The sequence below is a fragment of the Garra rufa genome, chromosome 1 (assembly GCF_049309525.1).
Source record: "Garra rufa chromosome 1, GarRuf1.0, whole genome shotgun sequence".
In the NCBI taxonomy this organism is placed as follows: Eukaryota; Metazoa; Chordata; class Actinopteri; order Cypriniformes; family Cyprinidae; genus Garra; species Garra rufa.
Window position 1 is genome coordinate 52,751,673 of NC_133361.1, and position 12,114 is coordinate 52,763,786.

The window sequence follows — 12,114 nt, forward strand, 5'->3', positions numbered from 1 at the left end:
TGTCGGGTAAAAACATAAAGTGGCTGGTAAAAACATTTAGTGGCTGGTGGATTTTGAAATCCACCAGCCACACTGGCCAGTGGACAAAAAAGTTAATTGCCATCCCTGGAGTCAAGTCCTTTTTCTTCAGTTGAGTCAAGTCTGGAGTCATTTTAGGTCGAGTCTGAAGTTTATAAAAACGCGACTAGAGTCCAAGTCACTAACTCGAGTGCCCATCTCTTACGTAGTCACGTTGAAAAGGTTGTGACAAAGGAGGAAGTACCGTCCCAGTGTTTACAAAGTGATTGTGCAAAAAAAAAAAGGTAAAATGATGTTAGATTTTGAAGTTAGAGGAGAAAATGAGATGGAGTTTTTTGCTCTACCCTACCTTTTTGAAACTTAGTACACAGACAAATAACAGACCATGTGTGACCTTTCCAATATGTTTAGTATATATACATATTTATTCTATTTAATTTTTTTTAGAAAATGACTGATCGTTTTGCTAGATGAGACCCTTATTCCTCGGCTGAGATCGTGTCGAGCCCTTAGATGCTGCACTGAAACTGCAATTTGGACCTTCAACCCGTTGACCCCCATTGAAGTCCACTATATGGAGAAAAATCCTGGAATGCTTTCCTCAAAAACCTTCATTTTTTCGACTTTAGAAAGAAAGACATGAACATCTTGGATCACATGGGGGTGAGTATACTATCAGGACATTTTTATTCTGGAAGTGAGGTAATCCTTTAAATATCCTTAAAACCATCCTATGCTGCTACAGTGTATGCGTATGAGCAGACGTTACCTGCTTGCTTTGAAAGCTTTGAGTTTCTGTACAAAGAAAGACTCCAGGAACTCAGCACACTGGTAAAAAGGCGAGTCGCTGGGATTGTAGTAGCGGCAGTTGTCGAAGATTTTGGTCATGTCCGCTACGAACTCTGTGAGTTTGCTGTAATAGCGTTTCTGTATCCTCTCCTCCATTGTAGAAAGGTCTGCAAGATAACCATCACACAAGCAAAAAAATAAATAAAAATTGAAAATCATTACTAAAACCAAGATAAAATGCAAATTCTTATAAATAATAATGTAATATTATAAGAATGACCTCATTAAAACTTAAACAGAATTGTATGTGTTACCCTGGACCACAAAACCAGTCACAAGTGTCAACTTCTTGTAATTGAGAGTTATACATAATCTGAAAGCTGAATAAAAAAAAACTTTCCATTGATGTATGGGTTTGATAGGATAGGACAATATTTAGTCTGAGGGTGCAAAAAAAAATCTAAATAATGAGAAAATTGCCTTTAAAGTTGTCCAATTGAAGTTATTAGCAATGCATATTACTTAAAAAATTAGTTTGACATATTTACAGTAGAAAATTTCCTTAATGTATTGTTGGCTATTGCTACAAATATACCCAAATGCTACTTAAGACTGGTTTTGTGGTCCAGGGTCATTTATATAAAAAAGAGATCATTATACAAGTCACAAAATAATTTAAAAGTGGCAAACAAAAACACTCACCCATCGGTTCCTTGATGATCCCATAATAATCTGGAGCATCATTCGGATCCACTGGTTCCAGGAACGGCCACGCCATCTTATGGGACTAACATACAGAAAACATATACAAAAATTATAAGATTCACACAGACTCAGTTCCTATTGGCTTCCGTTATATTTTTTGACCATAAAAGTCAAAGGGAACTGAAACAGTTTGGTTACCCACATTATTACACTGTCTTTTAACTCAGTTTTGGAACAAAATGAGGGTGAGTAAATTGACAGGATTTTCATTTTTAGGTGAACTATAATTTAAAAGGGACATTGAATGTCCATTTTCCACAAGTTTGTCTAATTCTTTAGGGTCTTCATGAAATGTCTGTAACACACTTTTAAAATTAAAATTCCTCAATGGTTGTGTAAAACAACACCCTTTTTACTTTGTCTAAAACAGCTCTGTTCACAGTTGATTCGGTGCATGTTTCTTTAAATGATAATGAGCTACTGCTCACCCCACCCCTCTCTTCCCGGTTTTGTGTATTTGTTGGCGTATTACCATCAAAAACAAAACGAATCCACTGCGTTCTCAGTGGCTCTGATGTTAGGAGAAAATCAAGACTCTTATGTTCACTTTTACATCCAAATACAAAACACCTGCATTGCTCAAGAGACACTGTTGTCGCTACAGCTGCTCGAGTGCAGAGAAAATGGCAGACAGCGTATAACTGGCTGAGGGTGGAAATATGCTAATATGGGACGGTCCATCAGCAGTTGTGAGCGTCTTGAAAAGATGTAATACGAACCTGTAAGGAGCGTAGGATTCGCTTCAGCCCCTCATAGTCTTTATCTGTGAGTGGCGTCAGGACCGTCATGGCATCCTCTGTAGACTGGCACTGCGGGCACACATACTCGTCGATATGTGTGGCTTCGCTCTGTAGGATGCCCACGCAGCGCCCGTGGTACCAGTTCTGACAGCGATCGCAACCGATGTAGAACCTAAAGTAGAAGCAGGCACAAAGATATCAGAAACTATGCTTCCACGTGGACCTTTTGAAACAGATGTGATGAGACTGCAGGTGTGTGATTACTGTGACTCGTCGTATGGAGTTCTGCAGATGCAGTAGAGCTCCTCTGTGCTTCCCTCCTGAGCCCGTTTACATTCTGAACAGATGTAGTCATCCATCTTCTTGGCTTCTTTCTCGGTGATGCCCACACACTCTCCGTGATACCAGTTAGAGCAGAGGTCACAACCAATGTAGAACCTGCATCAACAACATGCCAACATTAGATTCATCTCACATCCATTTGATTTTCTGAGACATCCTGTCTACGGCCTTCAGTAGCAGTAGCATGATTTGCATTTATGCATTTGTCAAATGTTTTATTTAGAGTGTTACAGAAACAAAATACACATAGCATTGCTCCTGTGTTCAGTGTCACACGATCCTTCAGAAATCATTCTAATATGTGACCATGGACCACAAAACCAGTCTTAAGTAGATAAGTAGTATATTTGTAGGGTCAAAATTATACATTTTTCTTTTATGCCAAAAATCATTAGGATATTAAGTAAAGATCATGTTCCATCAAGATCTCTTGTACATTTCCTACCGTAAATATATCAAAAGTACATTTTTGATTAGTAATATGCATTGCTGAGAACTTCATTTTGACAACTTTATAGGTGGTTTTCTCAGTATTTTTAATTTAGCATATTATAATGATTTCTGAAGGATCATGTGACACTAAAGACTGGAGTAATGGTGCTAAAAAAATCAGCTTTGCATCACAGGAATAAATTACATTTTAAAATGTATTTAAAAAAACAACACTATTTTAAATTGCAATATTTCTGTATTTTTAGCCTTGATGAGCAGAAAAGGCTCATCTATGTGTATATTTTTTAATGTCAAAACACTCTAAAAATAAAGTAAAAAGTAAATAACCAATTAAAAAAATAATTAATAAAATAGGCGTATTAAAATCTATCCATCTCTCTCTTTCTTTCTTTTCTCTTGGTGTGTTTATACTTTTCATGCCAAAATACTATTTTTATTAAAAAAAATATTATTATTATTATTATTATTACTAATAAATATTATTACATTTTTAAATATGAAAGAAAATAATTAAACAAATAAATAAATATAAATGCAAAGAGATTTTTAAAAAGTCTTAATTTATATTTTTCATGCCAAAAATGTTTAATTTGTGGTGTAAAAATACTTATAAGTCTACTTAAAGAAAATAAATAAATAAATGATTAAAATCTAACAGATCAAAATAAATAAATAAAACACACACAACTGACAAACAGGTATATTGTTTTCCTTAAAAATCTTATTATGTGTTTATATTTTTCAAGCCAAAAATGTAAAGTTCCGGTATAAATTTTTAAAATGCTGTCATCATTTTTCTTTAAATTATATTAACGATAAACACACCCAAAAAAAAAAAGAGAAAAGAAATTCCCAAAGGGATAGTTTACCCAAAAATGAAAATTCTGTCATTAATTTTGATACTCTCATGAATGCGAGTATAGACTGACAGAGAAGAGATGAAACTGTTGAATAAAGTTGTTATTTTTGTTTTCTTTGCACACAAAAAGTATTCTTGTAGCTTCATAACATTACGATTGAACAACTGATGTCACATGGACTATTTTAACAATGTTCTTACTACCTTTCTGGGCCTTGAACATGTCAGTTGCATCACTGTCAATGCAGGGTCAGAAATCTTAATTTGTGTTCTCAAGATATACAGGTTTGGAACAATATAAGGGTGGGTAATTAATGACAGAATTTTTATTTTTTTTCCATCCTTCAACATAAAAAACACCTGGTAACCCCCTAAAACTACAGCACAGTAAAGTCATCATACTTAGACTCATCGTAGGGCGTCTTGCAGATGCAGTACAACTTGATGTCCCTCTTGCTGTCCTTTGAGGTAGTGGAGATCATCTTTTTGCGTTTGGACTTGGAGGCGTCTCTCTCCTCGTCCCGCTTGCGTTTGTGTGCGGAGGAGGGGGATGTGACCGTGGTGGTGTACGAGGAGAGACCGCTGTGCACGTGTGCGCTGGCGGCCGCAGCGGCTGCTGCAGCTTGTGCCGCCGCAGCCTGAGCTTTCTCCTTCTCCCGCCGCAGTTTAATGAGATCGCGTTTTAACTCCTCCTGCAATGAAAAGAAACACGTAAATGACTCAACATACGCAACGTAGCTTCAGCTGTCTATTTGGCAAGTCTGATGTGGTGTTTACAGAGTGTGTGTGTGAGTAAAGCTGAGATGTGGGTGAGAAATGAAAGCACGCTGCCAGATTCACACTGCGAAGATTGTAGAACTGGAGAAAAACGATTATTAATTACCCACAAATAACAGTAATACTGTGAAATATTTTTTTATTTGAATGTATTTTAAAATGTAATTTATTCCTGTGATACAAAGCTGAAATTTCAGCATTATTACTTCAGTCTTCAGTGTCACATAATCCTTCAGAAATCATTCTAATATGCTGATTTGCTGCTTAAGAAATGAATTAATTAAATTATATAAACAATAAATGTAAATTTGAACATAATTTTTAATAATTAAACTTTTAACAGTAGTATACACGCATCTAAATAAAAACAGCTATCTCAGATCAGTGCAACTCAAATATATTTAAGTTTTAAATAAGTTTTTGCACTTCCGGTTCCTCTCACCTGCACTTGCAGCTGTAGTTCTTTATCAAGCAGCGCTCTTTTCTTCAGGATATCAGCCTTGAGCTGCTCTTTGTGTTTGAAGAGCAGCGCCGACAGCTTGCTGGCGTTCTGCTTGCTGCGCTTTTGCTCCACCGACTCCTCCCGTTTCCTCTTTTTGGCCGCCTGCCTCTCGTCCTTATCGATTTTATCCAGGATGAACTTCATCACCTGGTTACAGACAATCATCCTGCCCGGACAGACAAAAGACAATGGATTGGGTTAATTAAAGTCAGTCTATTTTTAAATGAGACTTCCATAAATACACATTTAGTGGCTTATGGATTATCTGTGGGGCACAAGTTACAACTATAATGAGTCTAAATAATGCTTCATGTTAGATGGAATTTAAAATCAAATCAAAGTTTTAGCACAAAAGGGAAATGGACAACATATAGAAAGTGTTTACCTCTGGTTCTCCTCTCTTTCAGCAGGAGTCATGGTTTTCTTCTGTTTTAACTGCTCGATGGCCACATTCTGCTTCTGAGCCACCTAAGAGAAAACAAAAAGAAGAGTTTAACATGTTAACTCGTGCGTATGCGTCATGTACTTTTGTGAAAGTATTCTCGTAGCTTTATAAAATTAAGGGTGAACCACTGATTTCACATGGACTATTTTAACAATGTCTTTACTACCTTTCTGGGCCTTAAAAGTGTCAGTTGCATTGCTGTCTATGCAGGGTCACAAAGCTCTCGGATTTGATCAAAAATATCTTAATTTGTGTTCCGAAGATGAACAAAGGTCTTACGGGTTTTGAATGACGCGAGTAATTGGTGACAGAATTTTCATTACTCATTGATTCAATTTTTTATTTAGGCTAGTATTCGTTTTGTGATTTTGAAATTTTAATATCCAAGACCTTATTTAAAGCAAAAACAAAAATGACATAAGATTGATCCTGACCTGTTTCTGTATCAGGTCGCTCTGGCTGACTTGCTGCTGGGCCTGCTCTCTCTTAGCCTCCTGCTGTTTCTTCTTCTGCTGCTGTTGTTCGCAGAGCTGTTGAATCCGCTGGAGCTGCTCCTGTACGCTGGCCGTCTGGATGGTCACTAGATTCTGGATCTGGTGCGTTTGGTCTTGTCCTCCGCTCTGCTGCTGGATCTGAATGGGCAGTTGCAGTTTGATCTGCTGGGGCATCCCGGCTGTGGTCCCGACCTGCTGGACCTGAGCTTGAATCTGGGCCGCTACCTGACTCTGGATGTGGGAGATGACCTGCTGCTGGAGCCCGGGAACACTGAGGAGCTGCGGGGGGAGCTGGATCTGGGGCTGGACTTTGGTAACCGTGGTCTGGGCGACGGGGAGGGTGGTGACCTGTTGAAGGGGTGCGGTGGCTGTCACCTGTGCAATTTGAGGGGTGGGGGTAGGGACAGGGACGGGGATGGGTGTGGGGGCCGGGACTGAAGTTTGAGGAGGGATCGGGGGTTGAGGTCGGAGTTGCACGGGCGGGTGGGGCTGTACATGTGGAGTTGGTTGGGGAACGACTGCATTTGGGACTGGGGTGGGTGCTTGCTGGATCGGCTGTGATGGGGGAAGAGATGATGTGGGGGGAAGTGAGGTCGGAGGCTGGGGCTGTGGAGCAAGACGAGCAGCTAAAAGAGAAAGAGAAAATGTATTGGAAGTCAAACACTCAGAACAGTATGGCGGTCGGTGCAGATAGCCTTGTGCTCACGGCAAGAACAGTACGATGGCGTTTTAGTGCCACGTAAATTTTTTTTAACTAAGATTACGAGATTAAAGTTGTAATCTTTAAAAAAATATAGTCAAAATATTACTAGAAATATTTTGAAAATAAAGTTGAAATTACGATAATAAAGTCGAAATGTTTCGAGAATAAAGTCAAAATTATGAGAATAAAGTCAAAATGTTTTGAGAATAAAGTCAAAATGTTTCGAGAATAAAGCTGAAATTACAAGAATGTCGAAATGTTTTGAGAATAAAGTCAAAATTATGAGAATAAAGTCAAAATGTTTTCAGAATAAAGTCAAAATGTTTCGAGAATAAAGTTGAAATTACAAGAATGTCGACATGTTTTGAGAATAAAGTCAAAATTATGAGAATAAAGTCAAAATGTTTTCAGAATAAAGCTGAAATTACAAGAATGTCGAAATGTTTTGCGAATAAAGTGGAAATTATGAGAATAAAGTCAAAATGTTTTCAGAATAAAGTCAAAATGTTTCGAGAATAAAGCTGAAATTACAAGAATGTCGAAATGTTTTGAGAATAAAGTCAAAATTATGAGAATAAAGTCAAAATGTTTTCAGAATAAAGTCAAAATGTTTCGAGAATAAAGCTGAAATTACAAGAATTAAGTTTAAATATTTTGAGAATAAAGTCAAAATGTTTTCAGAATAAAGTTGAAATTGAGAATAATGTCGAAATGTTTCGAGAACAAAGTCAAAATGTTTCGAGAATAAAGTCGAAATTATGAGAATAAAGTCTAAATGTTTTCAGAATAATATCAAAAGGTTTCGAGAATAAAGTCGAAGTTTTGAGAATGAAGTCAAAGTTTTGAGAATAATGTCGAAATGTTTTGAGAATAAAGTCGAAAGTATGATAATAAAGTCAAAATGTTTCGAGAATAAAGTCAAAATGTTGCGAGAAATAAATCAAAATTATGAGAATAGTCAAAATGTTTTCAGAATGAAGTTAAACCATGAGAATAAAGTTTAAATATTTTGAAAATAAAGTCGAAATTGCAATAATAAAGTCAATGTTTTCAGAATAAAGTCGAAGTTTTGAGAAAAATGTCAAAATGTTTCAAGAATAAAGTCGAAATTATGAGAATAAAGTCAAAATGTTTTCAGAATAAAGTCAAAACGTTTCGAGAATAATGTCGAAATGTTTTGAGAATAAAGTTGAAGTTTCGAGAAAAATGTCGAAATGTTTCGAGAATAAAGTCGAAATTATGAGAATAAAGTCAAAATGTTTTCAGAATAAAGTCAAAACGTTTCGAGAATAAAGTCGAAAGTATGATAATAAAGTCGAAATGTTTTGAGAATAAAGTCGAAGTTTCGAGAATAATGTCGAAATGTTTTGAGAATAAAGTCGGAATGTTCCGAATAAATTTGAAATGTTTCGAGAATAAAGTCAATATTACGAGAATAAAGTAGAAATTTCGAGAATAATGTCGAAATATTTCCAGAATAAAGTCGAAATGTCTTGAGAATAAAGTCAAAATGTTTCAAGAATAAAATTGTAGCAATTAAATTTATAATATTTTGAGAGTATAGCTTGAGCATGCAAATGGCCCGGATTAGGAGCACCGGGAGAAGTTTCCAGGCCACCGGAATTTATTTAATTATAAATGAGATTTCTAGCAGAAATCATACTGTGTGTTATACTGTTATACAAGTATGCTTGGAAATAATATTTCACATCTTTAATTGCATTCATTAGGCCTATTTGTAGTGCGTCAGCCACCCAGTAATAGCAATAAGCTTTGTGCTTTTGGTACTTTTAATATAAAACAACAAAGATCAGCTTTCAAAATCTGTCAGATTTACAGCGAAATACAAACAAATACAAACAAACAACAACAATTTTTACAACTTTAATCTTGTAATCTTTTTAATGTTTTATCATGCCACTAAAAAGCTGTTATAGAACAGCAATAATAATGGTAGGTTTGTGCACGAAGTATTCTCGTAGCTTCATAAAATTACAGTTGAACCACTGATGTCACATATTTTAACAACATCCATGTGATAAACAAGCAGTCTCACCTGGCTGAATGGGTGCAGGAGTTGTGCTGGTAGCAGCAGCTGGTGCAGCTGTGGCTGGGACACCTGATGAGGTTGTCGTGACGGGGGCAGCGGGGGCAGACACTGGTGCAGGGGCCATAGGCGTGAACAGGAACCGCTGGACTTGGCCGTTGGGCATGGCTGCCTGCATGAGCTGCTGACCGGGCCCTGGAATGACCGTCACCCCTTGAGGAATGACCTGCAGCTGGCCTGTAGTCTGACCTTGACCCTGGATCACAACCGTCAAGCCCTGGTTCCCTCCCTGAGAAGAGAAAGAGTGAGTTTATTTCAATATTAACTTAACCAATAACCAGTGCGGCCTAAGTAACAAAAAGTAATGGGAATAGAGTGCCAAAACTGAAGACACGAAAGAGAAAAAACTGTTAAATAAAGGTTATTTTTCTTTTCTTTGCATACACTGATGTCACATGGACTATTTTAACAATATCCTTACTACCTTTCTGGGCCTTGAACGTGGCAGTTGTGTTTCTATCTATGCAGCATCAGAAAGCTTTCAGATTTAATCAAAAATATCTTAATTTGTGTTCTGAAGATGAACGAAAGTCTTTGGAAAGGGTTTGGAACGCCATAAGGGTAAGTAATTAATGACAGAAATTTCATTTGTGGGTGAACTATCCCTTTTATCCCGTTTTCTGACTGTATTTGGTCTTCAGAACTCATTAGAGCTAGTATTTGTGAAGAATGATAAACAAAACATATAAGAATTATTCATTTTTGTTGGTCACAGAGCTTATTTTCTGCAATAATCCAAAAGCCAATGGGTTTTTGTCAAAGGAACCAAGGTCATACAAACCAGAGTTGAATCGAGCACAACAAGAACAATAAAGCATGCTTATTTAGAACTGGTACACACCTGAGCCCCCTGCGTGAGCTGTGTAAGCTGAGCCAGGGTGAGTTTGACCTGTCCCTGCTGTGGTCGGGGAGAAGCAGCCGTCTGTGGGGTCTGGGCTTGGTTTGGTGCGGAGAGGCGAGGAGGAGTGCCCACCGCTTGAGCGCCTGAACTCGTCTGCACTGTCTGTTGTGCTTGACCTGTGTGATATAAAGCACATTTACACTCTAAAGATGTGGTATGTTCAACAACATATTAATCATAATGCAGTCAAAAATGTCCCTTCACCAGGAATTTGATTGACAGGCGATCTGACCAATCATAATGCCGAATCTGCTATTTTTGTCCGACAAACAAACCAGACAGGAGGGCAGATTAACATTGGTGGACTTAAACATGAAAAATGCTGTGTATTATTGACATCTATCAGTGGCTGAAACAAGATACCTTCTGATGTTCATTCATGTTTGTTTTGTGCTATAACTAGTAATAAGGAAAAGATGATTGGTTCACGTGCCGCTTGAACTGAGATGCATTAGATTAAAGAGCAACAAAACTGTATTTAGGGCCCAAGCACTGCAGTTGGCCATAGTTTTACATTATCAACCAATAAACATTCAGTGACTGCGAGCTGCATTCCACGCAGGACTGAAATGTTGGCTATCATGAAAAGTATGCAAATTTAAGAAGAATAATGTAAGCAGCACTACACGCCCACATGAAAACAGCGACGCAACCAGTGTGTATCACAGCAAAGGTAACATATCAGATGAATTTCGGGAGTGGAGGACGGGAGCGCTGGAAATTATGTGGATAGCAGAAACCACTAGTATTAATTCTGATCTTGGCTTGTCTTGACAAACGAAAACAGTTTGACGTCGTAGGAGATGTCACACTGCAGGACTGTGCGCCAAAACTTCTGACAATGCCAGAATTTCGGTGAAGGTTAAATTTTATCGCAAAGGACATTAATCAGCTGTCGGTGAACATGTCAAACTAACAATCAGAGACTACAGATTTAAGTTTCGGATTATAGGAAACTTTTAGGATTTCCAAAATTTGTCTCAGACAGCCAAATCATGGCCAAAATCGCAGTGTGAGCAGGGCTTAAGGGGGGAGATCTTTGCGAAGGGTCAATTAAATGTAAAAAATGAACAATTTCACGTCCAGGATGAAACCTGGTTGAGAATACCTTGCTGAACCATCAGGGGTGTGCGAATGATAGTCTTGCCCAAAGTGGTGGTCTGTTGCAGAGGAGAGCGTATCACAGTCATCCCTGGCCGGAGAGCGGTTCCAGTCGTAATGACCTGGGCATAAATAATTACATACAACATTATTGCAAGCACAAAAAAAAATTGAGTTGATTAGAGAGGATTTTTTACTGAGTGCTCGTGCCTGTTGTGTGGTGGTGGTTGTGTTGGGTCTGATGTTGATGGTGGCCGTACGGGGCTGGAATGCAGGGAAGGACTGTGCGGTGCCCGCTGTGCTTGATGGAATGATGCCCACCACCTTCTGCTGGACCTGCACCAAACCTGCCGAGACGATGAGCAGAGTTAGTTTTTTACAAGAATACTGCAGTACATAAATACATTTCTGGCCAAATGTTTGGAGTTGGTAAGAATTTTTTTATGTTTTTGAAAACCTTAAGACTTGTATGGCTTAATATAATGTAAATGTTGACTCAAAATTTTAAGTAGAAAACCCATGAAATATTTGTGTTATTTAAAAGAATCTGCATTGTTCTATACATATTTTGGACTATGGGGGGCACCATTATTAGCCTGGGTGTCCCCATACTGCCTTGCGCAGCGCGATTTTATTCACGCTTCTAGTCAGTCTGGAAACCATGGACCTAATTTTCACCTAAGATAGGGAACCAATCACAGAACGGGGAGGGAGCAGCAAGACGATGACGCCTTCTATGCGACTCACCTTAGCAGTTTGTTATTAACTATGGATCCAGCATGGCAGCAGACGCGAAGTTATCTTTCGATGCAGCCTTACCTTGTCTACACCGGACGCGAGTGGCGCGATGCGACGCGACAAATGACGTTAGAACCTATTATGCTGTCTACACTGGATGAAATCCCCGACAGTGATCTGCTGCCGCATTCTATTTATGACGTGCTCACACAAAGTTTAAATGATTTGCAACGGTCGCCTTGTCGCGTCCAGTGTAGACTGACTGCGGGATCAAATGAAAGAGTTCAAGTAAGGTATGTTTCAATTTAATTTCATATTTAGAGCTTCTGTTAAGAACATTATTGCATGTTTTAATTTGAATATCGGATTGTAATGTAGTT

At 38.1% G+C, this 12,114-nt stretch overlaps 1 protein-coding gene across 1 annotated transcript in view; it reads right to left on the reverse strand.

Annotated features, from left to right (window-relative positions):
* The window catches only part of bptf (bromodomain PHD finger transcription factor), a 43,022-nt gene that overhangs the window by 7,165 nt on the left and 23,743 nt on the right, over positions 1–12,114 (reverse strand). The window contains exons 19-30 of the mRNA XM_073833145.1: positions 11,207–11,343; positions 11,004–11,118; positions 9,836–10,011; positions 8,944–9,223; positions 6,125–6,810; positions 5,631–5,713; positions 5,186–5,411; positions 4,369–4,658; positions 2,577–2,750; positions 2,292–2,484; positions 1,510–1,594; positions 788–974 (exon numbers count right to left, since the gene is read on the reverse strand). Of these exons, the coding sequence (XP_073689246.1) occupies positions 788–974; positions 1,510–1,594; positions 2,292–2,484; positions 2,577–2,750; positions 4,369–4,658; positions 5,186–5,411; positions 5,631–5,713; positions 6,125–6,810; positions 8,944–9,223; positions 9,836–10,011; positions 11,004–11,118; positions 11,207–11,343 (2,632 nt within the window). The remainder of the gene's footprint in view (positions 1–787; positions 975–1,509; positions 1,595–2,291; positions 2,485–2,576; positions 2,751–4,368; positions 4,659–5,185; positions 5,412–5,630; positions 5,714–6,124; positions 6,811–8,943; positions 9,224–9,835; positions 10,012–11,003; positions 11,119–11,206; positions 11,344–12,114) is intronic.